The sequence below is a fragment of the Esox lucius genome, chromosome 6, assembly GCF_011004845.1.
Source record: "Esox lucius isolate fEsoLuc1 chromosome 6, fEsoLuc1.pri, whole genome shotgun sequence".
Taxonomy (NCBI): domain Eukaryota; kingdom Metazoa; phylum Chordata; class Actinopteri; order Esociformes; family Esocidae; genus Esox; species Esox lucius.
Window position 1 is genome coordinate 22,896,103 of NC_047574.1, and position 26,908 is coordinate 22,923,010.

Here is a 26,908-nt window from a genome sequence, read left to right on the forward strand (position 1 = left end):
CAGTCAGTGAAGGTCTTCTGTCACCATTCCACCACTCTGCTGTAGTCTTAAGCCAGTCCCCCTGTACTCATTGGCCATCTCTTCCCATTTCATAGCAGGCCAGGGCCACCCCCCTGTACTTATTGGCCATCGCTTTCCATTTCATAGCATGCCAGGGCCACCCCCCTGTCCTCATTGGCCATCTCTTTCCAATTCATAGCAAGCCAGAGCCACTCCCCTGCCCTCATAGGCCACCACTTTCCATTTCATAGCAGGCAAGACGGCCATAGAGAACTTGGACAGGCTGGACACAAATGGGGAGAGACAGTTGAATAAAAAGAAGCCGATCACAATCTGCTGTGGCTGCCTAGCCATCCTAAACGCCTGGGGCCATGCTTTCATTACACTCTCTCTGTGTCTGGACCCAGTCCTCAGAGCCCAGCCTGATATGATAGCTGTGGATATGATGCTTATGAAACGGTTATGGGGCATGGCCGAGCCGATAGCAGGGCAGTTTCCTTTCCCCCCCCATTGTTGGTGAAGAAACCACAACTCCATTCTGGACCATCCTCAGACGGTAATAACGGCGCTGCTGATAAGCAGCAGTAGAAACCAGCATGTAGGTCTATCACAGTCCCCCACGGCAGATGACCTGTAACGCTTCACATCGGTAAGCCACGGGCATGGGTCCTAGCACGTCTGCTGGTGGAGCTTTCGAGAGGATGGGCGATGCCTTCTCAAAATAACTCACACAGCCTTCAATTCATAATGACACAAGGGAATACGCAGGGAAACAACTGGCACGTCTGTGGGAATGCTACATGAGCTGGAACCGTATCGTACGTGTCTCCATGTCAAACCATAAATATTGACTTCTGGGATGGAATCCCATGGAATATTGATGATTCCACTCTGTGGATGGGTATAATGTGTCCTGTAGGGTGGGACGTAGCTGCAGTGGTTTTCTCTCGTTCATGCAATTTCACTAGTTTTGTGGTATCCAATTTGTAGTTACAACCTTACCTTGTTGCAGCAACACACTTGGGAAAGGCACAAAATCTGGATCCCGGATCCTCCACAAAACGCCCAGCCGAGCCGCATTGTTTCTTATCACGCGTCAAGCCCGGAAGCGCAATGAGCCGAGGAATAAAGCCATCTGGTCCTACCCAGGCCAATCCTGGACACAGCAAAACTGAGCACCACTCAGTGGAACTACCAGTCACTGCCGGCTGTGAGACAACCTAATCAACCAGGTAACTGCGTCCCTCTGCACTTCAGCGAAGGGCCGCTTAGTCTCTTGAGGTATCCTACTACTGTCACGGTAAGGCCCAGTCAGCGCTGGGCTAGTGGGGTGATGTATTGGAGGGGGTAAAGGCTCTTTTTCACATACTGTTAATTGTGTAGCGGAGGCACAGTAACGTGGGCTTCCTGCGGACCACAGATTAATAATGGATGGTCCCAAACCCAGAGGTCATGTCTTGAAGCTCCCTATTGTTCGGAAGCTGATCACTCACCGTCTACAGAGACCAGGAGGCTGACCCAGGATTTAATCCCCAATAATGGCAGCTGGAATTTGACCCCCCCACCCCAGCTGAAACTCTCCCACTCAGCTAAAAGCATCAATTCACATCGATAAAAGGGGCAATAAGGCTTTGTTCTTTGCCTGTGCTGCATGTTCTTACTCTGTCCGTCTAAGTCCCCACCTGAGGCGGTTGGTGTAGGTGTCAACGCAGGTCTTCATCTTGGCCAGCAGCATGCCCACAGAGGTCTGTCCCTCCGAGCGCTCTTCCTCCTCCTCCTCCTCCTGGCTGGGGTCTCCTGACAGGGGAAGTAGCAGGGGCACCAAGGCGGTGGAGGTGGAGATGGCCCTCAGCAGCTCCAGCAGGGCCCGGTAGAGGGGCACGTGGCGCGCCATGTCCAGCACTGTGGGAGAAGAGACACAGGAACGGGGGTTAGGATGGAAGACCACACAGGTCTAGGAATGCATCAGACAGGGAACTCTGAGCGTTTGGAAAGTGAACGGAAATAAAAACGGATCATTCAGAACCCCCCCCCCCAGCCATCAAACTATGCATAAACGTAAAAAGAAAACAATGAATGACATTTGACGTCACACTCAACGTTTACAACTTGAAATTTGCTTTCCAAGAATCCACTGAAAAACTCTTTGATATAGGAGTACATGAGAACTCCAGATTGCTCTGAGATTGCACTTGGATAGTGGAGACGAGCAGCAGGACTAGAGATGGATCACAGTGAGAACAAGCTGGTGAGAAGGGATATTAAAGATTATTAGATTTCCAGGAATGGACAAATGACAAACGACACACATGCTCCAAGAACAGCCCTGAGGCGGCCAGACCAAGACCAGAACTCAATTTAGACTCCTCACAAACAAATGTATGACCCGCTTTCCCAAAACACTGCCTCCCTGCCCGGAACGTGCCGCAAAAAGCCCCATGTTCTAGGCCCAGAAATAAAGCCAAGCCAGCAAGTCAAGAGGATGGCCATGAAAGAAAGCAAATCTAAAAAAAAATAAAAATAAGCCCCAGGCCCACCAACCCCTCACCACCCCCAGACACATGACCGAAACAAATGAGAAATAATGAAATAATGAATGTTGCAGGTCATTTTCTACCATCTTCGACGAGTCAGGCAGCATGATAGATTGGAAAACCCACTGCAGTGGAGCAAGAAAGAGCCGGGAAAAAGAGCATGAAGAGAGAGGGGGAGAGATATTCGATTTGCAGGGACGAAATGATCCCGACGGGACAGTGACATGATGGACATGGTTCGGCCCAGCTGCTTGGTTCAGTGCGATGGGATTCCTTACAGTACAGCTCCCTTGTAACTGACAAGGACAGAGTTTCCGCTGCACAGCCTTCATCTACGTTTTAATATTGGGTTGTGGTGTTGAACCTACTGAGCCCAGCACCTAAACACCCTTGTGAAGTACTAGACTGGGGGACTACAATGGGAAAGACCCAAAACCCTCAGAAAAATGTATCCTTGTTTCAAACGACTGTGAGAAAGGCCCCGACAACAGCCCCAGTCTTGGCTATGGTGAGACCACTTAGAAAAGGATGTGCTGGGTTTCTTTGTGAGTGGTTAATTGGGTTTCCTTTTGGGGAATAAAAAAAAAAGATCACCCAGACATAATCCCAGAGCAATGGGGAGGATTTGAAGATTGTATTCAAATAAGTCTGACTTGAAAGAGCAAAAAGATTGATGGATAAAACAGCAACAGCAGAGAGCACACAGACAGCCATCTTGTCCATAGCTTCTTTCTCCGATGATCTTCTTTATCGCTTCTCATTTATCCTCAAACACAAAGTGCAACCCCTTTCTTATAGCTTAACCGATATCCCTGAACGTATAAAGCCCAATTAGACTACACGGACATAGCCACAATTAAATATTTCTTTAAAAATACGAATAAAAACTGTGGTCTGTGGTTGAGTCATGAGTTCAGCTTCAACTTTCCTCCAGCAATGAAATATGCACATTCTGTTTAGAAGAACACAGGGTATGAATCCATGTACAATATATAACAGTGGTCATAATCGCTGACTGTGCCTTTCATGGGTTTAATGATATGGAAATGCTAAGTGGTTATTTGGACTCACGGGTGTATGGCTTCTATTGACGTGCTATAATCAAAACACACCTTTCTCCTAACTGGACATTTCCCATCACTCAGACAACACAAACATTCCAAAAGTTGCTCACTTAGCAAGTGGAATGGGGGCACTTTTGCAGCAGCAAACAGCGCTCTGAAGCACAGCCTGAAGTCTGACACTATTTCACGCTATTGCACAGCCACTGTATTCCAATAGAGGCACGGCATTGCATCTGTCCAAATATGCCACTTTCAACATGTATACAGGTTAGATTGTAAAGCCTTAAAGTGGTCAGGATGGACGCTGATCTTGGACAGAGTCCATTATGGCTAGGCATATCCAGTCTGTGGGTGGAAAGAGACTGCCGCCGGGGATAGTACAGGAAGGACCATTTGAAGATGGGCACGTGTGTGAAGCTATGTCACTTTGTGAGCATCTACCGGTCTGGGTGCAGACTCAAATGGAGTAGGACGGCCCTCACTGGGTCCAAGCCTGCTTTACATTTATAGTGGAATTCCCGGCCCAAACGTCCCTTTCCCAGAATTGGAACAACATTGACCGATCTCCACTTTAATCTGTGTTGCAAACCTTTCCAGTGTCTTTGAACTTCGTCCAGAGAAAAATACAAATCCCCAGCCTACTTAATGAATTCAAACAACTAATGCTAGGTTCCAGTAAGGGATGTGATTGATTTGGGAGATATATCTTGGTCTAAATTGCCCAGTCAATGTCAGACTTATTTTATTCCTAATTTCAAGTCCATCGCCTGCTCGCTATCATTTAATTTGGTCTGATTTACAACCACCCAAAAAAGGTATTTCTCAGCCAAAGGAAAGGCAAAATACGCAGAACAGAATAATACATTTAGACTCTAGCTTTTCTCAGTGGGTGATAAACAAAGTGAAGAAAGCTCAGCAACAGCAGCTGGTCTATGGAAACAGGTCTGGCTCTGATATAACCTTCATTCTCCTAAGGTAGAAGATAATTTTGTCCATCAGATGGAAATACTGGACAACCCAACAAGTCACAACAAGTGAGTCACCCCCTAAATTCATATTCAGACCCTATAAAAAATGCCCACACGGAGCAGAACTGAAAATATTCAAACCTGGCTGTAATTTCTGGCTGTGTACAGTACATCATGACACAAAAGTTACCTGGGAAACACAGGAAATGAACTACAGTAAACTTGGCATCCATCAAGACACAGGCTGGATTGTCAAGACTGACCCCAAGTCCTGAGAGAGGTTGACGCTGACGGCATTGAGGTCTGATTTAAGGTCCTGCTGGCAGGCAATATATACTGGGACGCTTCATATGGGGAGCGGATGTGTTGTGTGATTAACACCTAAGCCCCACCTGAGCAGCACCGATGATGACTCAGCCCAGAACTGGCTCTTCAACTAGGGCTTAATGCCTCTCTGTTCTCCCATACCACTGTTACCTAATATGTGGAAACTCAAAATGAAGCTGCATGAGTCACTTCACGCTTTAAGTGAGGCTGGAAAGTGGCATGATTACCAGAGAAACACACCGCAGTATCTGCTGATGTGCTAGTAGACATGGACAGAGGGTCAGAGTGAACACACTGGACGTCAATCACCCTCTGGTGTCAGTGGTTGTGTCACCAAAACCATTCTACAGCCTCCCAGTCAGTGAGAGGGAGAAAGAAGTCGATAGAGAAAAGACAGAACATAGAATTGGATTGGAGCATTGATGCGTTCTCTGAAAACCCAGACTCCCAACCTTCTCTGCATACTGTATTTTTATAACAAGATGGATAGCCTAAGCCTAAATCTTACAATCGGCTTACAACGGTTTGAGGGTGAACAATATTATTGTCAGTATTCAAGAAGAAGGCTAAATACCAGGAACTTTCTAGAGCTGGGAAAGTCAGTGACACACAAACACAAAACCCCTCAACAACATACATAACACAGCTTTCTATTTTCACCCTGTGGGTTGGTTAAAGTTTAAACAGTTATTCGACAGTAACAACAACCGCTTCTGACACACGGGAGAAGATGGGGATTTCCTTGGATTTATTCACGCCACTTGTCGTTGGAACTGGTAGAGCGCAACATTGGCTGGCAGCCCTCAGGCTGTAGGCGTGGCCAACGCCACCATGCTACTGATGGACTCTGCACCACTGGTGGCTGACTGGGGCTGCTAAACCTCATGCATTTTCATCACCACATTCCACAGTTGGTGTAGAAACTACAAAAATTATTCACATCCCTAAAAAGTATCACTCAGTGATGTATTGCCCTCAGAGGGACGACCATGAAAGAAAGAGACAAAAATAACCAGAAAGAAAAAGAGGTGCTATTTAGGGAAATGAGATCCAAGAAGGAGAACATGACTAAGAGATGGACTCAAATGCTTCGTGGCGGTGACAGCACATAAACAAATCCCAGACATGGTCCAAAAGGCCAAACAGGGAGGCATCTTACATAGCCTTAGAAATCACAGATGGAGATTGAAATGGTACATCAAGCTTAGTGTGCTGTTGAAATACGCCACTCCAGACAGACTGTAAGAACTCAATCCTGGGTTAGCTACATACATAATGTATGTGTGACTACAACTGAAAGCAGAAAGCCTTTGCTAATCCACAAAGTAGAAGTACAAGCATTAAAAACAGAGCACCCCCCATGTTATCTAGGCCTACATTGTTAAACATGTCAATGCAACAAAACACCTTGTTCGGGGGAATGTCCCCCTGCGAGACACGGCTGTTTTGCCTCTGAAGCAAATGGGGTGTGTCCTGGTTTGTTCCTGGATGGGAGACGAGATGCTGCTAGAAGTGGTGTTGGAGACCAAGAACTGATGACTCAGAAGCAAAGGGGATATTACCCTACGACTGTTGTCTTTTGAATGGGGTGATTAACACCAGTTGTGACTCTGTGGTCACAGAATATCTTGCATCGTAGGAGGTAGAGGCAGTTAACCCCCAGTGTCTGGGCTGAATGTCCAACAAAGCTGTCAAATTTGATTAAACATAACCAGCTTCTAACTGGCTCATTCATTCTCCATACATCAATAAAGTAGCTAATAACAAATGTAAAAATTCCAATTATTAGTAGTTTATGGTTGTCATTTAAAAACAAAATTATTCCACTGATGAAAAACAAGACTCCAGAACAGAAGTCTCCAACAGTTTGAGTGAGCTACCAGCAGCTCACCACACAAATCTGATACATTTAATATTCCACCGCCAACTATTAAACAAATCTGACATTAAATCTGAGAGCATGTAACTATCCAGTCAAACCAATTTTGAAACTCTCGCTTTTGTTATAGACAGAAATACATTGAACACCTCCAAAACCTTAAAACTGAAAGCTGAAAAAAGCCCTGAAATTTGTGCATATTATTTGTGAAGATTACAAACTTTACGATGATATAAGCAGCAGCTTTAAAAGAACATCACAAAACCTGAACCTCACACCAACAGAAATTAACAGTCCAGATGCAATATTAAAGCAGAACTTAAGAGATTTTCATTATGGAAAAGGATACAAAAGAATAAATTGTGTTTCTCGGTACAGAATTGTAATTTGAGTGAAAAATGAATTATAAACCGAATACTAAAAGAGAAAACAATATTTTAAAGGTTCCTTGATTGGAATTTAATATTTATTTTAAAAAGGTATAAATTACAGAAAACAGCTCTGTACTTTCCCTTGAAGACTAAAGACCTAGGGAACTTGTGGAGAGAAAATGGGCTTTTTAAAAAGTAGTTACCATACTAGAAAAGGTTGAAGATCTCTGCACTAGAGCAAATTCAAGCATACCTTTTTGATGAAAATGTACACTTCTACATCTCCCCTGCCATATGAGGTAAAGTTTAGCGGCACTGTCACTCTTTATCCAATTTAGACATGCTGAAGAAGTTAAATGAAATGGAAAACGAAGGGAGCGCAGCTCAATATTTTCTATTTAATGGGCCATTAGGTCCAAAGCTATTCTTGGAATAGAGCTTTTTAGGATATTAAAAGAGGATAGATCCGTGTGATGACACTGCTCTGAATCAGGCCTAAGTACTGAATTATGTACATGAAATTATTTGTATAATAAAATTACAGGGAATGTGCTTGCTTTCTTGTTTTACGTGTTTAGCGTGAATGCTGGTTTTATTATGTTGGCATCATTTAACAAGTCAAAGTGTGTCACTCCATCTAGTGGAAGGGAACAGGGTCGGCTCCAGATTAGCAGGGGCATGCTTCAACCGCTTGTCTACACAATCACAACAAAACACGACCAGTGTCTGGCCCACCTTCAACTACGGCAGCCACATTCCCCCTGTGGCCGCGGGTTTGAAATTAGATACGAAACAAAGAAAACAAGAGACTGGGGTAATACAAGAGACCTGGATTGGGAACAAGGGATGAGAGGATGCAATGCTGCCACTGCCTTGTGTACTGGCACATTAGTGTTCAGACAAGACTCCCACCACTGTTGGCAGCTTCAATATAAGAGGAACAAATGCTCACCTTCTCCGGTTCCATGTCTCATGTTCCTCCTACAGGTGCGGATTGAGTCAAACGTGTCACAAAAGGCCACACGGTTTTGGTTAATAATGGGACATAGATAAATGTTCTACTGTATTTTAAGCCATAAACACAAATTAGAACTGCAACAAAAATGCGAGATTTGTCAGAGACCAAAGGTACTATATCAGCTAAAATCAAATGACAAAGCATGAAAATAAGTTTGATTAAAAAGCTTTAAGGTTCTTTAATTTGGGGGGGATAAGGATGTCATTTTTATTTTTATTGTTTACATTTTTTAAGCTATTCATTGAATGTACTCCTAACAGTCACTAAAATGTTCACAACATCTGTGACATCCACCATAGAACTTAAAGCACATTGCAAGAGAACATTAATAACATCCAGGGAGCAGTACGATAACATTAGGGAGCGCAGTAATCGTCATCTGCAAGTAAACAGCTTTGTGTGTTATGAAAAGATGTCAGGTGACCTAACAAACTTCCTCTGAAATTAGACAGAAACAATTCAGGTTTGCCAGGGACAGTATGAGAGAAAGATGCTCATAGGAGGGCCCCTATGTAGGTCACATTAGCCTGGCCACTCCTGTGGGCCCAGAGGGAAGGGGGGGGGGGTCGTCAGTGAGTGACAGCAGCCTGGCACAAGGGACAATGTCCAGCCCTGTTAGTCCACAACTGGGGGCTCGGCTCAGGCAGATGAGGGAGAGGTAGTAAAAATGAGTGAACAGCGTAAACAAAGAAGCGTGGCGAGGGGGAATGGGGAAGGAGACACAGCAACATCGTTGATTCTAAATATGTTGTGACGCGTAAAAATGAAATCCGCAACCATTATGCTAAACAACCCTTCGCAGGGAATCCCTGGCATGTCTCCGCAATTACGTTCAGTTGGGTAGAAAAGAAGTAAATACCCGTCCTTGTGGGTGACTGTTTAGGGACAGTGACGCGTTGCGTAGCCAGGGGACGTGAGCTCCCTACAAACAGCTCCATTCTCAGCTCATCATGGGAGAAAAACAGCAGGTGACCAAACAACACTTAGCAAGGTCAATAAAGCAATAACAGATAAGTCAATGGAAAGTCCCACTGCTAATGGAGAACAGCATTCATGCTAAATAAGAACCGGACACAACCAATCCAAAAAACAAGTGTTACAATTTGAGGAGGAGTACACAGCATACACACTGACGTCCAACAGTAGTATTCACACATTCCAATGTGCAACAGCACTGTTGCTTTAAGCCCATGATATACACAAGCGCTGTGACGGAATTGGAATTTGAGGTTACAGTGATTGGCTGGGTCAATAAACTTGGTTACCGACATAACTGGGGGGCCGCTGCAGATTTGATTCCCTTGCGAGAAGTTCTGGCAGAAACAAGCGTGGTGCGCTATTGAGATATCTATAAATGTATTTGAAAGCTAATTTCACAATCTGCTATAAACTCCCAGCAGGCTACAGGCGACCCTAATTTCTAAACTTCCTACATTGGGTATGGGCAATATTCTCAAGCTTCTACATTACATTTAAAAGGTATTTTGACAAGTGTTGCTTTATCATGTGTATGGGATTATTGCTTGAATGTCAATGTATTTTCTATTTCAATCAATATAGCTCACTAATAGTGTCAATACAGACAAATAATGACTGTGACTTTCAGAATCCCCTCAGAAAACCCTTATACCTCATGTGGCAATGGACTCATGTAATTCAATAAAGAAAAATAACTATTCTACTGCAGTAATTGTTGGTGAAAAAAAAGTTGTGGCTTAGGAATTAAGTTCTTAAAGAATACATAATAATGAGAGAAATGTAGGCTAAACAACTGAGAATAAGTTTTTACTATATGATTTGGTAATTATTGAGTCTAGACATGGCTTGCTCCTGTAGGAACATTTCTGAACAAGCAAATACACACACAGACAGCTCTCAAAACGGTAGCTAACCAAGTCAGCTCCAAAAGCAAATGTATATTAATTCCTTAAGATATATATTTCTTTTAAAAGATAGGCCAACCTTATGTTTTCAAAAACTAGGCTATGGGCTACATTTTAAAATGACTCAACACGGAAACATCGGCTACTAGAGCATGAAAAACCATTACTAAAACCCCATGCTCATTTTAATGGTTTTCTACATAAAAGACAACACAAGTTTCTACATAAAAGTAAAAAAAAAAAAACATGTTTACCTTTCTCGGTTATATTATGTTCACAACGCTGTTAAACCATAACCAGCAGTCACACGTTTTTTCAATTACCTTCACACCGCTAGGTATACAATCAAGAGTCATCATAATAGTCCCCACCTCAACATTCCAGAGGATATTAAAGGCATTGTGTAAACGAGATGCTCCTTAAATGGTACAACCATTTTATCAATCAAGTCATAAACCATCATTAACCAGTCAATGACCTATCCTTTATTCAATTAGAAAAAAAAAGATAGTGGGCCTTTGTGCGTGTATGTGGTAATGCCGTTGATGGAAAACAAGTGGCTAACGACTTAGACTTCTAACATAACACAGGAAAAACAGATCTTTCCACAAACATCAGCGTTCAGACAGCCGAGAGAAACATTATGCAACCATCTGATTGTGGTAATGTCTCAAGCCAGAGGAGTATCATTTCCCTGAAAAGCAATAAAAGCTTCAAATGATACACAGGTTTGGAAAACGCAAAGGCCCTTTATTATCCTTGCACTTTTCACCACTATAATTCTTCAACAACATCATTAATATTATAATTTCTGATAAATTCTGTTACTTAACATCTATTTCTGGCAGACTCTGATGTTAGTTCGAAAATGTGATTAATCCCAGTGTTTTAGTTGGAAATACATTTTCAAACCGATCATCTACATTAGAAAATGTTAGAGTCGACCAACCAATCCCTAACCCCTCACCATCTATATATTCTATTGAAGCAGTTAATTTAAAAAACAATATAAAAATGATGAATTATGCCCTTTTCATTTCCAGGATTTTACCAGTAAACTCAAGAATAATGAAGATATCCTGCTGCTGCGTTAACTCTAGCATGACCACGGTCTTCTTAAGGATGGAAGTTGAAGGGATTGTCGGGTTGAAAAGGCATGGGTCATCCACCCCCACAAAGACGTAGTCTTCAATTTGCTTCTGACTCCTGTCATGTTCCTGAGCCCCTCCATTTTAATTAACCCCAAAACCCCATTGCCAACTGCCTCCAGGATTACCCATCTTCCAATTTAGAGCCCTGCGATCGCTGTGGAGGAGTAGAACTTGTCAGCGTAATTAAACCTGACAGGACCAGGGTTGATGCTTGGTATGTCACAGAAGGAGAGGCGGAGATATCCACACCTCCACACTGTGGGGGGAAAAGGCACTGAAAAAGGGCTCCTGCTATAAAAACAGACTCCTGTGTTTGTTAATTGGCATTCAGGAGTGAACAGTGTACTCATGCCAGGGCAGAAAACCAGGAGCGGCACAATAGACCTGTAAAACTACAGAAAATAAACACACTGTTGTCTTTGGTCTGAGGTAGACAAAGGTTTGTAAAGGGAATAAGATCTCAGAGGCGCTTAAAGAGTCGCTTTTAAAAATGTACCCCAGTCTTCATCTTTTCACTTCTTTACTGCCTCTCTTTTCGACCACGAGGACAGAGCACTGTTATGCAGATGTTAGCATTTCTGATGAGAGAGAAAGTGTGATGCATTTCCACTGGACTGGCGGAGGCGTGCTGTTTAAGAGCCCAGAAGAGACCAGGGCCTCAACAATTAAGGAGACGGGGGCGAGAGAAGATGGAGAGAGACTGACAGGCAGGCCACAACACAATAGGATGAACAACATCAAAGGGAAGAAGAAAAAGGCCAACAATGAGGTTTGCCAGGGAGAGTGGTCCTAACAGGCAGCTGTTTTGCTATCAGTCGTGTGTGTTTTTTCATCATGATGTTATAATACTGCTATCAGCTACGTGCGGTTCTTTCATCGTGATAGTGTAATACTGCTGTGTGCGGTTCTTTCGTCGCGAGACTGTTCTTGAACTACGGATGTTTCTGAAAACCTTTTCTCAGCAGCAGAAACATTAAGAGGACGGATATTTGTGACCATAGATCAGATAATGATGTATAATCAGGGCTCCAAACTGCGACTAAAATGGCTGCATTTGCGACCAAATATATTTATTTGCATCCTACATGCATGTTTTATAACCAGTAGCCTATCGCTTCATTTGTTTTGTTAACGTCATTCATTTGTACTAGTCTTGAGGGCCCCCTTCCACATAAAAATGTTCTTGACTCGACCGCCAAGCCTCATTAGCCGGTTTGAAAACAGGTTAACCGTTAGTTTTAAAATATGCTCCATTTGAAATAACAGCCATTTCGAGCCCGCGCCTGCAATTTCCGCTCTGTTTGCGCCTCTTATATGCTATGTCTAGGTTTGCAATGAGACATTTTTATGTTTATTAATAAACAAGTGTTTTCTGTCGCTGCAAAGATTAAGGTTGCCTACTGACTTGCGATCTTTGCCGTAGGCTAGTGAACGCACAAGAGAGAAATGCACATTCCTACGGTTTAGGAATATATATAGATATGCCTAAATATATATATATTTTGTTCTGGATACTTTTTTCAGGCCTGTGAGGCGAGTAGGCTACGATTCGGTTCATGATGATATAATCTCCAGTTCATGCGCCGCGTAGCCTTACGTTGTGATTATTATTTGTCTGCTATATACATTTTCTATGTATTAAATCCAGGATAGTGGTAATGAAAATCTGTGTAATTTTTAAAATTTGACTGTATATAGTTCATAAGTCGGAAGAGGAGAGACATGCACACAACAAGGTGAATAAAGTGCTATTGTTATGTGGCCTCTTAAAACAATTATTTGGCGCCAGTTTTTTTACCCCTATAAGAGGCCCGCATATAATACATTAAGACACATAAGGCAGAAGCAGGCTGTGTATTAAGGAAGTATAGGATTCTGACGGTAAGATTACAATCATCAACATGAAACTGCAGTGGAGTTTGTTTTCAGGTGACTTAAGTTAAACAGTTAAACACCCCCATGGAAAGTTCTAAAGTTTATTTAAAATATTGGCCATATGGATAAGTAATCTCCTAAGACCCCTTATGTACATATTCACTTATGAAAAATAAAAAGTAACCTAATTTAACAATTGTTACTACAAGATTATACTTGCAATCATTTATTCATCAAAAATCTATAGAAATATAAGTACACCTTCAAGCTTCAACAGCTGAAATAACTTAACTGTAGCTATTTCTTGTAAGGAATTTTGGCCCACTCGTCTTTAAAGCATTGCTTCAAATTTTTATATTCAAGGGCTTGGCTTGCATTACAGCCAGCATCAACTCTCCCAAAAGCATTTGATAGGATTGAAATCTGTGCTTTGACTCCAGTCCATAACCCTCCATTTCTCATTTTGAGCCATTGTGTGTTTGGGTCATTGTCCTGTTGCAAGATTCATGAACGGTTTTCTCTTTTTGACAGATGGCTCACATTCTCCTCAAAAAATTTCTGGTACAGTATGTATAGCTGACTCACTGATGACAAGTTGGGCCAGCACCTGAGGAAGCACCAAACCATAATGCGACCGCCTCCAATGCTTTATTGTTGGTTAAGAGGAACTTTAGTTTAGAGGCAGTGTTTCTCTCTGCCCAACAAAATATCGGGCATTGCTGACAACACCAACCGTTGACTTCATCTGTCCAGAGCACATTGTTTCAGAGTTTTGACCTTAACCCTACTGTTGTCTGGCAAACGTCCGTCATGTCTTGAAATTACTTTTTGAGAGAAAAGGCATCTAGATTTGTCCTATGTAGACTGCCAGTGGTCTAGAATATCCTGTCGGATATGATTTAATATGAAATGTCTTTGCAGCCCTTCCCATTCATGGGCATCAATAAAATATCTTGAGGAACTCTGACAGGACATTGGATCTTGCAATGATGTGTCATCACACATCCATTCAGTTAATGACAAATCATCCTTCCAAGTTTTTTGCAACTGATTTTCTAATCATAAGCGCACCGGATTTAAATTTTAGCACTAAATTATGCTGCATAAGGAAATGGCATTTCTCTAATTGCATGAAAGGTTTCCAACCTTTCTTAAAATGAGTAACCTTTACCGATTAATGTGGCAGGAACTTGTAATATCTTATATATTTTAGGAATAAGAACATTTTAGGTAGAAAATTGTTTGGCTCTAAAACAACCTTGCAACTATACCATTATGCAAACATTCGGCAGCACCGAATAGAAACGGGAACATTAGAATCTCTTCAAGAGGTGTTTTAAAAGTACATTTCGGTGTTCAACTGAATTATTTTCACATTCTTTATGTCGCAAAACAACCAATCCATCTCTATTGGTTTCCTGCTTATCAAGTTTCATATCCATCCAAGCAAAAATGTTACATTGTAGATTAACATTAGGAACACATTTCATGAAGAAAACTATGCTCTTCATCAAGTAAAGTGGTATCAGCTTTATAGTTTTCTAATCAAGCCAAAACACGGAACTGTAAAAATGCTTCTCCAGTCCCCTTGAGAACAAGGTGTTTCTCTGAGTGCAACAAAACACCAGGTAGCATAATCATTTTACTCAAGTTGGAATTTGACTCATGGGATTGGAGTCATTTCCAATTGGCTGACTGGGCTATGTGGAGGCTGACACTGTAGAATTTCCCCCGCTAATAATTGCCTTTAATTGGCCTGGCCTGTCATTTCCCAGCATTAGAGTGATTGGTGCGTGTAGATCCAAATGATCTGAGAGGTGTTCAACCACTCATTACAGTTAGAGGTGTTTACTTCAGAATATCTGAGTGCTTAAGCACTGCAACTGGTCAAACATTCACAGCAATGCCAGAAAAATAAAAAACATCAAGAATAAAGAGCTTTCTACCATTGGCTCAAAAATGGCTACAGGAGTCATGGAAAACAGGGTGGGGCTGTTCAAGGGGTGCCAATAAAAATGTAACTTCACCAATACATAGACTGGCTCATAAAACAACATGTAAGCTCACATAGCGTGCATTGACCCACTGAAACGCAAGCCGTAAGAAGAATCTGGTTGATTCATTCAGACCAGGTAGCACGTCAACATGGCTGCCACCAGTGTGGCTAATCAATACCACATGATTCCAGCTCAGTGACGACTACAGAATGACAGCCGGAGATTCCCCTGTGCCATAACACTGCTGTGAAACCAGGCCAGGACATTCATAGGTCCTATTAACCCCACTAGGCACTTTCTTAACCCTAACAGGGCACAGAGTCAAGTTAAGTGACCTTAAACAGGTCAGCATTGAGTCTTCCTGGGGAGTGGATTAGTCCCCTCCCCACCACCTACCCTCTCCCCTGGGTGTCCACCTCCTCACCAGGTCCTCCCTTCTCCCTAGAGGGCTGAGGAAACGATGGAAGCACTGCGCCTGCAGTGGCGCGTCCTAGCCAACCCCCGTCAGTCAATCGCTACTGGGTTATCTGTGGAAGAGGCGTCTAGCCTCATGTGCTTTAATGCCCACTGCTGCACTGCAACCAAGTGTATGCGCAGTCCACTCAGAGTACGCTACGTGGGATCTGTTTGCAAGGCAACAACAAATCCTTCAGGGAATGAGTGGACCTTCACAGTCACGGTAAGTCTCTGTTCCAAACAGGTTAGTAACAGCAGGGCTGACCTGGGGCCAGGGCCAAGACATGAACTGGCTGATCGTTTGTCCCTTTTTTTTTGACCTGGCTTGACCCCAACGTAGCGCCCTGTATTACCTCGAGGGTGGGATAAAAGCAAAATTGAAACGATAAATAATTGATTGTGCTGCAAAGGGACAATGTGTTGGGCCTACACATTCAAAAAAAAGACAAGGCCGACAAACCAGGTTGGAGAACAAACATTTCATTAAGATGCATTCAGGGACTTTTGGGAATAATGTTTTTCTCTCTCATTCTGGGCCACTTCTGTAACATGTATCCTGGAAAGCATATTTAACAAACCTATCACTGAGGTTAGAAACCGAGTGCTACTGGCAGTCAATAATGAGGGTTCCATTCTGTGTTGTGTTCCAAATCCTGTAGTTCTATAATTTAAAACAATGCTGTACTGAAGTATTAAATATTATTTTAGAGTGGATTACATTTTTCTTTACAGGCCAGGAATGCAGAGTGAATGCAAAGTATCATGTTGGCTGTATCTTGTTCGTCAGGATCAAGAGCAGTTTGATACGTTTGAGTAAACCCTGCCTCTGTCTTTAACTAGTCAATTACACATTGTAACGCTAAAATACATCTGCATAGCTGCAGAATCAAGCAAAATGTTTAACAGCTGCAATGCCTTCTAAATGCACTTCCATCAAGAATGATTAGCATGTGTGAAGACATACACCAGCATAAATATTAAAGAGACATGTTTTATAATTTTTCTTTTACTCTGGAAACATGAAGCAGATTTAAGGAAAAATAAAAACTAAATTCTGAATGTTTTAGCGACTGTAGATACTTCACTGTAACGTAACATTAGATGGGAAGAAGAATGAAATATCAAAAGGGTAACTCAAATGGATGAGGGCTAGACTGAGTCACTGTTGAATAAACATACTATCATGGATTACGGATCAAAGACATTGATGTACATTTACAAAAAGCTATTCTAATAAAATAACTGCCTCCTCTAGGGAAATCAGTGCCAAAACAGACCCGTTTGTCAGCGGGCCCACATCCCTTCTGCGTGTTGGCTACAGAAGTCGAGGTATGGAGGACACATGGTGTGACGTTTCACTGGGGTTTCCATTTTCACACAACATGACAAGGCAATATCAGAGCTGAATAAAGATGGTTGCCACCATGTAAGCTACTTACTACAAGTTCCTTGTTTGGCTGAATTCAGCATACGATACACAGCTTTATTTAACTTACTATTCGAACATTACACAACATTCCAATTTCAGCATCAAGACGTCATCAACAAACACATTTTGAGAAAGTATTTGTTTTCTGCAGGATTTCATTTTTGGTGGAACAAACAACCATGACAGGCGCTAAAACAACGATATCATGAATTCGGGAATCTTTATGCACATTCGTCAGTGGGCGGGTTGATGGGAGAACCAGAACATGACAACAGTACTTCTGGTGAGGATGAGAGAAACAGGGGTGCTGGAGAGCAAAAGGCTCTAGTGCCTGACCGCTTCGCTGTTAGAGCTATTCAGAACCGAGACCCCTGAAGACGAGATCTTTCTACAGCCCCCGCTCCCCCTCCACTACCACAGCCTCATCTCTTAGCCACCTCCTATTCCTGTCCCCTCCTCCTCCACCGCCTCCTAGCTCTCCGCAGGTCTGACAGTCTAGCTGTGCATGACAAAGGGTTAGACGGAACGCTGCGTACATTATTCTGCCGCCATGCCGCGGTAAGGAAAAGGACCCTTTATTACATTTAAGCTCACATCTTTCCATCCCCTCTCTCTTTCGTCTCTTTTTCCTTGGGGGGGGGGGGGGGGGATACCAAAGGAGAAGAGCCTGAGCATTGTACCCCCTCCCCTCTGTCTACTCCCTTACACACCCCTGCCGCTACAGGAGTCTCAGGGACCCGGCCTCCCTCCCTCCCTCCCTCCCTCCGCTTGGTTATGCAATGCGCGGCTCTCCCGCGGCTCGGCTTGCACAGGGGACCCGCCACAACGCAGCTGCCACCAGCTGAAGGTGCAGACCTGCACGGCAACAGCAAGGCAGCAGCACGGCAACAGCACGGCAACAGCGCTCCGGCTATCCGCTTCTCCGCACGCAGCTCTCTGGGATCTTACGGCGCTCCCTGGAATACCACCTGCTGAGGTCTTCGTTGTCTGTGGCTCCAGCCGATCGCTCCACCGGCGAACCGGAAGGTGTCGCGGTAGCTGCGCGAGTTAAACCACTGGTGAAACCATGCGCGGCCGTAGCTTCAAGATCCCGCGGCAGGCGAGCGGGAGAGGCGCCTCTGAAAGGCACTAATTGCTCAGCTCCCGAAGGAGGGAGGAGGAAGGAGGAGAAAGGGGGGGGGGGGGGGGGGCGTGTACTTTCGTCACAGGAGACGTTGGCGCTCTCTTTGAGCTGCTAAGAGGGTCAAAGAGGCAAGGAAGAGCAGAGGAGGTGGTGGCAGCAGAGGGGGGCTGTGGGGGAATTCGATGGTAAGCGAGAGAGCGAGAGAGGTGGGAGGATGTGGGGAGGGAGGGGGAGTGTTCGGGGAGAGGGTTTCTACTAGCCCCCTAGTGCTTCAGCTTCGGTAGTGGAGAGTTGAGGAATAAAATAACAAAAGCAAAAAGGAGATTATAACACAACCAAAACCAAGGCAGCGTTTAACCCAGGTGGGTGGTGCAGAGGACTGGAGAATTTACACAGGCGAGAAGGGCTTGATTTCCAGAGCCGTGTCTGTGCTCAGTGCCGCGCAGTTGGCAGCCCGCGTCTTCCTTTCTTTTCCTCTCTCCGTTGACACGGGGAGCGCTGCTACGGAGCCAGCCTCCCCCGTCCGTCGCGCCCCCCTAATGCAGACTCTCGCGTGTGCCAAAGCTTCTCAGCTGAGGACCCTAAAGCATGCTGGATGTCGCCCCACTTCTCAGACGCTGTAGGGTAAGAGACCTTTTTCCTCCAATCTCTCCTCTGCCCTACTCCCCTTCTGTCTTTCTGGTAATGTGTAGACCGTGCCCGTTGGAGATTCGGCGGCGGGCTGGTTTGTTGCCGTGGGCTGCCTGTTGTTGACGCGTGGCCGTAGCTCTGCGCTCGCTGCCTGCCTGCCTGCCTGCCTCTCAGCCCCGGCTGGCTGCGGCTCTGACCATTCCCGACTTGGAAATTTCCCTTGAGCTTTGACAGCAGCCAGAGCGGCTGTCTTCTTCTCAGACTGCTCCGTAGGGAGATCATCCTCAGGACATTCACTTACACCGAGGGGTGGGGAGAAAATCATTAACTTCCTTTGGAGGGGGAGGCGGGGGGGGGGGGGGGTTAAGGGGCTTCAAATGGGAGCATGGTTCTGACATGGCAATGGCATTGAACATTTGCTGTCCGTTCAACACTTTCATTGCGGGTAGGGGACTTAACCTATTGCGGTGGGGAACGCAACAGCTTTGGCGGGTAATAAAACTCGGCGTTCACAGCCAAATCTTCATTGTTCTGAGTGTGGCTACTGTTCGGCTCGATCACCATTGATCTCTTCTGGAAGATAATGTTGGCAAGGCTAACAGAGGGCTGGTCGTGTCCACTTTCCCCAGGGTGTCGTATGAAGCACATTTAAGGGAGGACAAGCAAGGAGTGGAGAGGAGTTGGCTGTGTCACGTCTGAATGTAGCCTTAAACACAACAGCAATCGGATCCTCTTATTTAATGTTTACGTCTCATTGGCTGCCTCTGTCTCCCTCTCCGCAGATAAGTGCCAGCAGCCCCCCCCAGGTCGGGCAACCGTCACGGCCATGGGCCCCACAGCCATCACTATTGAGGAGGTGCGGGCGCTGGAGGGCAAGGAGGAGCAGGAGGAGTCCATCTTGGCCTTGCTGGGCATAATAGGGACCTTCCTCAACCTCTTCGTCATTGTGTTCGTTTACATCTACACCGTCCTGTGAGCCGAGCCGAGGGCCAGCCATACTCAAAATGGACAGGGCCCACAACGCCAACAAAGACTTTGTGGATTTAAAATTCTGACTTTCACTGACTTGGATTCTGGTTCATTTCTTTCATTTTTTAAGCGTGTATACATAAAAGGGGAGGGGGTGGGTGGGTGGGTGGGCCTGAGACATGAGCAATTCTCCCACAAAGACAGTGAGTGTGGACAGTTTGGAGGATGCATCTCACAGCCATGAACCAGGGAGATAACAGTGGCCTGGCAGAGACACCAGGACCATGGATGTGTTGCCTCTGGATCCCAGAGGGGCAGAGAGACACTAACCCAGCTACAGCCAGGGTTGACATCCCTGGGACACAGGACCGCACAGGCTGGGGTGAGCTAACTCCACCTTGGACTCATTGGAATGAGGGAAACTGACAGTGTTACTGACAATTTGCCCTTTCTAGTCAAATGGATTAGAAAAAGGGACGAAGGGACATGGATGTCACTGGCGTGGGCGATTTCAGGGGCGAGGCACGGAGGAGGCAGTGAATACACTGAACATTGGGAAGCCGCCGCAGAGGAACTGAACGCCATCATGTCCATTGGTGGTCACATCCAACGATGCCCTGGCCAGGTAGCTCTGGCGGCGCCGTTATGTACCGCACCGCTTCCGCCAGAAAGGCCACGCGCACCAAAGCGTTAGTCACCGCTTCTAAACAACGAAACATCTCTCCACTGGCAGTATCTCACTTCCGCCCAAGAAGTGATCTGCAAGACGACCAGCAGGAGTGACAATGACAAGGACACATTTCTATTTAAACCGACCACTTGGTACTGGTGGAGAGGGGGACTTTTTCTAAGACCTGGTGGGTAAAACCTTCAGCAAATATGAATACATAAGGCCAGACTTCCACTTCTTCTATGTGCATCATTATTCCATGTTTGGTTGTGGGGGGAGGGGCTGTTATAGGGATGACTGACAGTCCCTGTTGATGTAGGCTCTATGTTCATGTTTATTTCAGGGTAGTGTTAGCGATCCTATTTCTGTATGAATAAATCAAAGCTTTTATAACTATATGAATAAACTCTAGATGTACTGTGCAATAGGACAAATTTCAACAATAAAATGAGAATATATGAATTAGACTAACCTCACGCCTTATCTATGAGTGATTCTGTGGCAAATAAATGTGAAAGTACAGACCTGTGTGCGTGTGTGTACCAGGATAAATGCATAGACAGCACTATGGATCAGAACCATAACATGGCGAGGCCGTTATGGGGTGGAAGACAGGAAACATGTCATGGCTGGGTCTTCGTATGCTCGTCTCCTAACCCTACAACACGTTCCTTCACTTGGACTCATGCCTACGGAGTACTGGATTGAGATTCAGAAAGCTTCCTCAGCTTTCGCAAAAGGTCAGGATGGCATGTTCCCAGACACATGCAACATAAGGAAAACCATGTTCCCAAACTAACACGGGCGTCCTGCATGCTAAGCAGAGGGGAAGATCTGATGTGAGCACCCTTTCAGATGGATCAACTATCTGAAACCTGCAACACTCATTGGACAACGAGACTGTCGGACGCAACAAGCCGATTTCCAAGGCGCCCATGGAACATGGACGTAGGCATGCATGTGTGGGGAACGTGCACATCATGTGGAATCCTAAAGGTTTGGCGACGCACAACACAAAGCAGCTAGCGGTACAGAGTGACTACGCAAACAAACAAACGCACCGTGGGTAGACAACACGAAACACTACAGAGCTGAAATTGTGAGCTTCATTAAAACCGGGTTTCATAGGCTCTGCCTCTAAAGAGAAAATCACATGCTAATAGAACATACCACTGTAACGGTCTAGTCTGAGGTCCAATGTCATATGCGCACAGGTGGGAGAAAGTATTAATGAATACGGGCCTGCGATTCATTGAGGAATCAGCTTGTGGATTCAGATCCCCCAGGAACAGGTCAAGCAGTTGGAACAACACTGGAGGAGGGCAGCCTAGACGGCGACTAGAGAAGCACAGGGCACTCCCACGTATGAATCATCAGCCCCCGCTCCGGAAGGCACTCCTGTTCAGATTACCCACCACGTCAATGTACAAGCCCGCTAAACATGAATGATGGCAGCTATTTTCTGGTGGCTTTTTCCTGTGCCGACGCCTGACACAGCCTAGGATAACTTTAAATCACATCTGCTTTTGACGGGGCAGAATAGGAACGCAGGAGGAGTGGAGGAGGTGCTAACGCTGTGAAACCAAGCCATCTCCAATTATGGACGCGATGGGCATAAATAAAGCGGCTCCCTCGCCCAGATGCGACTCACTGAAAACACTAGACGGACGCGGTGATGAGGTCCACATCCTGCTCGCCGAGCTACTCCTGACAACCACTCAAGGAGGGCCGGTGCAGGCGCGGGGGAGGGAGGGTCATGTGCGTGCGTGCGCGCGCGTCTAAGCGTGGCCGGTTTGGAGCCAGGGAGTGAGCAAGGGGAGAAAGAAATGAAATTTTCAATTAAAATAAATGAGTTTGGCAGTGACATTAAAAGGCATTACCTCTCACTAATGGCTGAGCTTCCTGTGACGGAGCGCGCAGAGTCGGCGTAATGTGTCCCAGAAGGACTGCCAAGACACCGATGACTAATGTGGAACAATAGGAGAGAAGCGTGGCCGACTTGGGAGATTAGCGGGAGGAAGGAGCGTGGGCCGAGGCGGTGGACCGACTGAGGGACTGAGGAAGGGAACAGGGGCTGGCAGGGGCCATGCTAAGGGACACCAGAGGGGTTCACCTCCTTGGAGAGCAGGCTCAGGCAGGGCTAAAATAGACATCACAGCACAGCAGCTGTTACGCAGCACACAGAGGTTAAAGAGACATCCTAGTTGAATGTAAACTAGGATGGAACCCCTGAATAACATAGCCAGGCTTTTAATGTAAACTAGGATGGTACCCCTGAATAACATAGCCAGGCTTTTAATGTAAACTAGGATGGTACCACTTAATATAGTAACCAGGCTTTTAATGAAAAATAGAATGGTACCCCTTAGTGAAGTAGCCAGGCATTTAATGCTAACAAGAATGGTACCCCTCAATAAAGAAGCCAGGCTTCTAACGTAAACTAGGATGTTACCCCTTAATAAAGAAGCCAGGCTTTTAATGTAGCAACGCTGGAGGATTAGTGCATGGTAATGAGAATGGGTTCAGACTAGAGTAGCCTATTTACCTTAAAAGACCCATCATTTCTGATGCAAAGCCATCTGTACCAAAACACAACAGACCAGCCCAAGACTCTGAGGAATTTCGCCCAATGATAAAATACATGAATGTTTATACAACCATCCTGAAGGCAAATGGTATACAAAATGTAATGTGAAAGCAGGGCACTGTCTAGGAATGAGATCAAGGTTTCAATCCTTCCTTCAGTGGCATAATATCGGTTGATCCTGGCCCATGAGGCAAAGAACAATTTCATCCCCATGTCATCCGGGCCGCACTCGTACTGAATACCAAGTCTGCCTCTGTCACCCACACACTCCCACACGTATCTGCCGCTAAGGACTGCTTGAACACCTAACCAGCCCTAAACACTTTCTGAATGCCCCCCCACTCCAAACACACACCGCATTATAAAAATAAATAAAAAGACAGGAGTGCTTTTAGGTCGCTTCCTGCTTCTTCATTACCAGCAGCCCCTTGACATTTATTGACAGTTCACAGCTCCTGAGGGCTGGCACCGACACACCAGAGTGAGAAGCCCTGCTCCACCATCAGTGCTCACACACTAAACCCACTTAAGTGACCATAACGCACAGAAGACCAATCAACAAAAACACTGTTGCCTTTTAAACGGAGTGTTAAAACCTGTCAATCGCGGGGTTAGTTCATCTTAAAGTAAATGTTTGAACGTTATTATGAGACAGGAGAACGGCAGTGGGGAAAAAGCAGTAATGTCACGTCATGTGATTTAATAGCATGGCTGCATGTTTCTGCACTCCACACGCGAGTGTGTCTGAGGCATTTACCATATAATGAGAGCAATTACAATACTCATCTCTTTATCTGCTGTTATTTAATTATTAGACATGGGGCACATTAATGTACACCAGCAAAGACACGCTCCTGTGAACAGACACACTAACAGCACTGGACAAAGAGGTGGCGGCAGCAATACACACAGAGCTACCACCAGCTGATAGGCAATACATTATAAAACAAGTCCTTGTAAATGGAAGTTATGTAAACATACTGACTGTCCCATTCTAGCAGAGAACAGACAGAATCATATGAATAATTTTGTGTTTATTCTACATATTTTGTGAGATATTTTTTTCCTCCAATAACCTGCCTATATTGAGAACACTGATGAATGTGGCAAAATATTTAAGGCAATGAAAAGATTTGTTCAAGGTTCTTTTATTTCCTTGAAATTGTGCCAAATCACCATTTTAGAATTGGCAATACCTCAAGGTCTGCAAGCAACTTTGATCAAAATGTTATTCTTAAGTGACTATTGCCATAAAAATGACCAGAAAATTGGGATAGATCCCCACAAGCAAGGGATAGATTATATCCTATGTACAGACTCCACTAACCTCACAGATCCTACTATTCATACAAACCCCACTATGCCCAGCCACAACAGACAGCGGATGGATTCTGTGTTGCTGGGGGGACCTGTTAACACTTACATTAAGAGGATTGGATGAATAGATTCTCACTGAGGATATCAGCTGACTGACAGAACACAGGCCTTTCTGGGAAGTGCAGGGTCACTGCCAAACAGAAAGTAAACCCACTCAGAGCAATGGACTGATCTGCCATCTACTATAGCTCAGGTAGAAGATCAGTGTTCACTTACCAGTGGGCCAGCTCTCACCACCAGGGACTAGGGATTACTTTTGAGGATCACAAAAATCCTTTTTACATCCTCAGAGTAGACTCCCAACAGACCTAACTGTAAAGTTAAAATTATGATGGTACATGCCCAGAATAAGAATGACCTATACTAAACTTCTCTACCGCAATACTTCTATGAGTTGCTTGGCAAGACAAAGCAAATTATCTCGAACAAAAACGCATGTTGCATATTCAAACGTCTAAAAAACGGTTTAATTCAGCAGAGAGAAGGCACTCCTATTGTTCAATGTGTCCCATTTTCAGACTAAATAACATTTAATCAAATTTGCCAGACAACAAGTCACAAGAAACAACTAATCCAGTTAGAAAAAGTCTATTCGTTCTCTCGCATGAAAAGTCTCAATTACGGGTATCTTGAAAGCATGGATTCATGTAATTGAAATTGCTTGGAGTTAATTAATTGGACAGAGTCGACCAACACGAGACCAACAGCGACTGACTTCGATTCGCCAATAGGGATGCCCTGATCGACAACAGCGTCGGGAGGTGACAGGAACCTTACCATGCCCCACCCTTTATAGTGACTTCTGATGGATCCACACATGCATAGCGATATGAACTCATGAGAAAGAAAAATTGAATCAAATAGGATTTGAGACTCATGGGTTTAACGTCAGAAATTGGTTCTCCCAATCGAACACTGGAAAAGGAGATAATTAGCCGACTGCCCAAGGCCAATTTTCAGCTAATATGAGCCAACTGATCAGTGCATCCCTAGTCACCAACCCCCCTCTGTGGCTCCTTTAAAGATATTATTATATAGTAACATTCTACTGAATCAGTTTAATAAATAACATTTACGCAGTTTAGCTGTGGGCTGGCTTTGGGAGAACGCGGACACCTTGGAACATGCTGGAATGCTGCCTGACTAGCTCAGAGCATGAAGGAATTACAGCACACGTGCAGCATATCTATCTTTCATTATTATATTTCTCCAGGGCTTGCTGTGGATAGCCATTCAATAATTAACTGGAGAACAAATGTTCCTTTGTTTGTTGGTATTCAAATAATAAACATCAATATGTAGCGTATTTTCTTTGTTCACGAGTTCCAATTCTCCCGGCAATTCCACCAGACACAAGCTTTGTCCAGTCCATGGTTCCCTGAACCTGAACATCAGATTTTGTGGTAATTTGATCTGGCATTCAGTTTGATCCCGCTGCTGTCCGTGATGCTGATTATCAGAGGCTGCCGCTACAGTGCTTATAAAAGGCTCATGTTGTGTGGAGCTCCTTCAAAGCCAAAATGAATCTCCCTCTAATAAAGGTGGCTGGCCCAGTGTTAGAAGACACTGCAGCTCTGCCTGCCGCCTCATTAAGCACCCATCAACACACACCTCGCTGCAATTTACAAGGAAGTCCCAATCCAGAGAGGACCGGCAGAACAAGAGCTGCACCTCGCTAGGCAACATGACAGTACCGTCCAAAGGCTTTCCCACAAATAATTGAACAACAAGCAGATCAGAGACGGGTAGAAGCCATAGATCGCCACGAGAAGAGCAGAAACAACCAAAAGGCAGCATCGCAGGCAGCGCAGATGCAGTCAACCAATTAAAATCTGCTGTCGGGTCGCCTGTTTCATTAAAAGGGGCGAGCCATTCCTAACTCCGGCGCCCCCAAGCCGCGGGGAAACGGAGCGGGCGCTCACTCACCGGAGTCATTGCGTAGGTAGGAGGACATGGCCGGAATGAGGCACGACTGGCTGAGAAGCTCCTGCAGCACAGTGGGAAGGGCGTTGCTGTTATGGCCCCTGCTCTCCCCAGCGGGGGTCTCTCCATGGCCCACACAGCCTGCTGGGTTAATGTAGCTGGCCAACACCTGGAGGACAGGAGACCGAGACGGAGCACTCAAACACTAAGAAAATTACACAGGCTTCACTCTGGGGCAACTACTCGTAAAAATGAAGTGCGCCAGCGGTCCTGTTGTTAGCCCAGGTAACACTTTCATGTCACTGGGGGAAACCCCCAGTCTGGCTTACCTGGAGCAAACAGGTGACGTGCTCCTCCTCCAGCCTCTGTTTGGTGAGGGCCTGCTCCACGTCCCAGCCCGACGCAGTGGAGCCCGTCCCAAACCCAGTGCCCTTGGCCCAGTACAGCTGCTGCTCCTCGCTGGTGCCGCCTCCGTGACCAGTGGACACGGCGGGCTGGGGACAGACAGACACAATGGTGATCAGCACAACCACACAGGGGTGTAGGTTTGGTCCTGTGTGATGACGACAGGCCTGGCCTGCATATAATGGTGTTCCATAAGCTCATGAAATCAGCTACACAGAACAATTTCTATGTTTAATTGCAGCACAGGGAACACATAATTAAAAGGATTCATT

At 45.1% G+C, this 26,908-nt stretch overlaps 1 protein-coding gene and 1 long non-coding RNA gene across 18 annotated transcripts in view; one reads left to right on the top strand and one right to left on the bottom strand.

The window, feature by feature from the left end:
* birc6 (baculoviral IAP repeat containing 6) overlaps positions 1-26,908 on the bottom strand; it is a 118,434-nt gene that overhangs the window by 25,977 nt on the left and 65,549 nt on the right. For 12 of the 17 annotated variants that reach the window (XM_034292804.1, XM_034292803.1, XM_034292811.1 and 9 more), the window contains 3 exons: positions 26,561-26,725; positions 26,235-26,400; positions 1,662-1,902 (listed from right to left, as the gene is read on the bottom strand). In XM_034292804.1, coding sequence (XP_034148695.1) covers positions 1,662-1,902; positions 26,235-26,400; positions 26,561-26,725 — 572 coding nt within the window. The remainder of the gene's footprint in view (positions 1-1,661; positions 1,903-26,234; positions 26,401-26,560; positions 26,726-26,908) is intronic. The other 5 variants (XM_020047350.2, XM_020047349.2, XM_020047348.2 and 2 more) reach the window with 1 other exon arrangement.
* LOC109615868 lies at positions 18,297-20,816 on the top strand. Its single transcript, XR_003781888.2, has 2 exons — positions 18,297-18,699; positions 19,488-20,816. It is a non-coding gene; the product is annotated as an uncharacterized LOC109615868 (long non-coding RNA).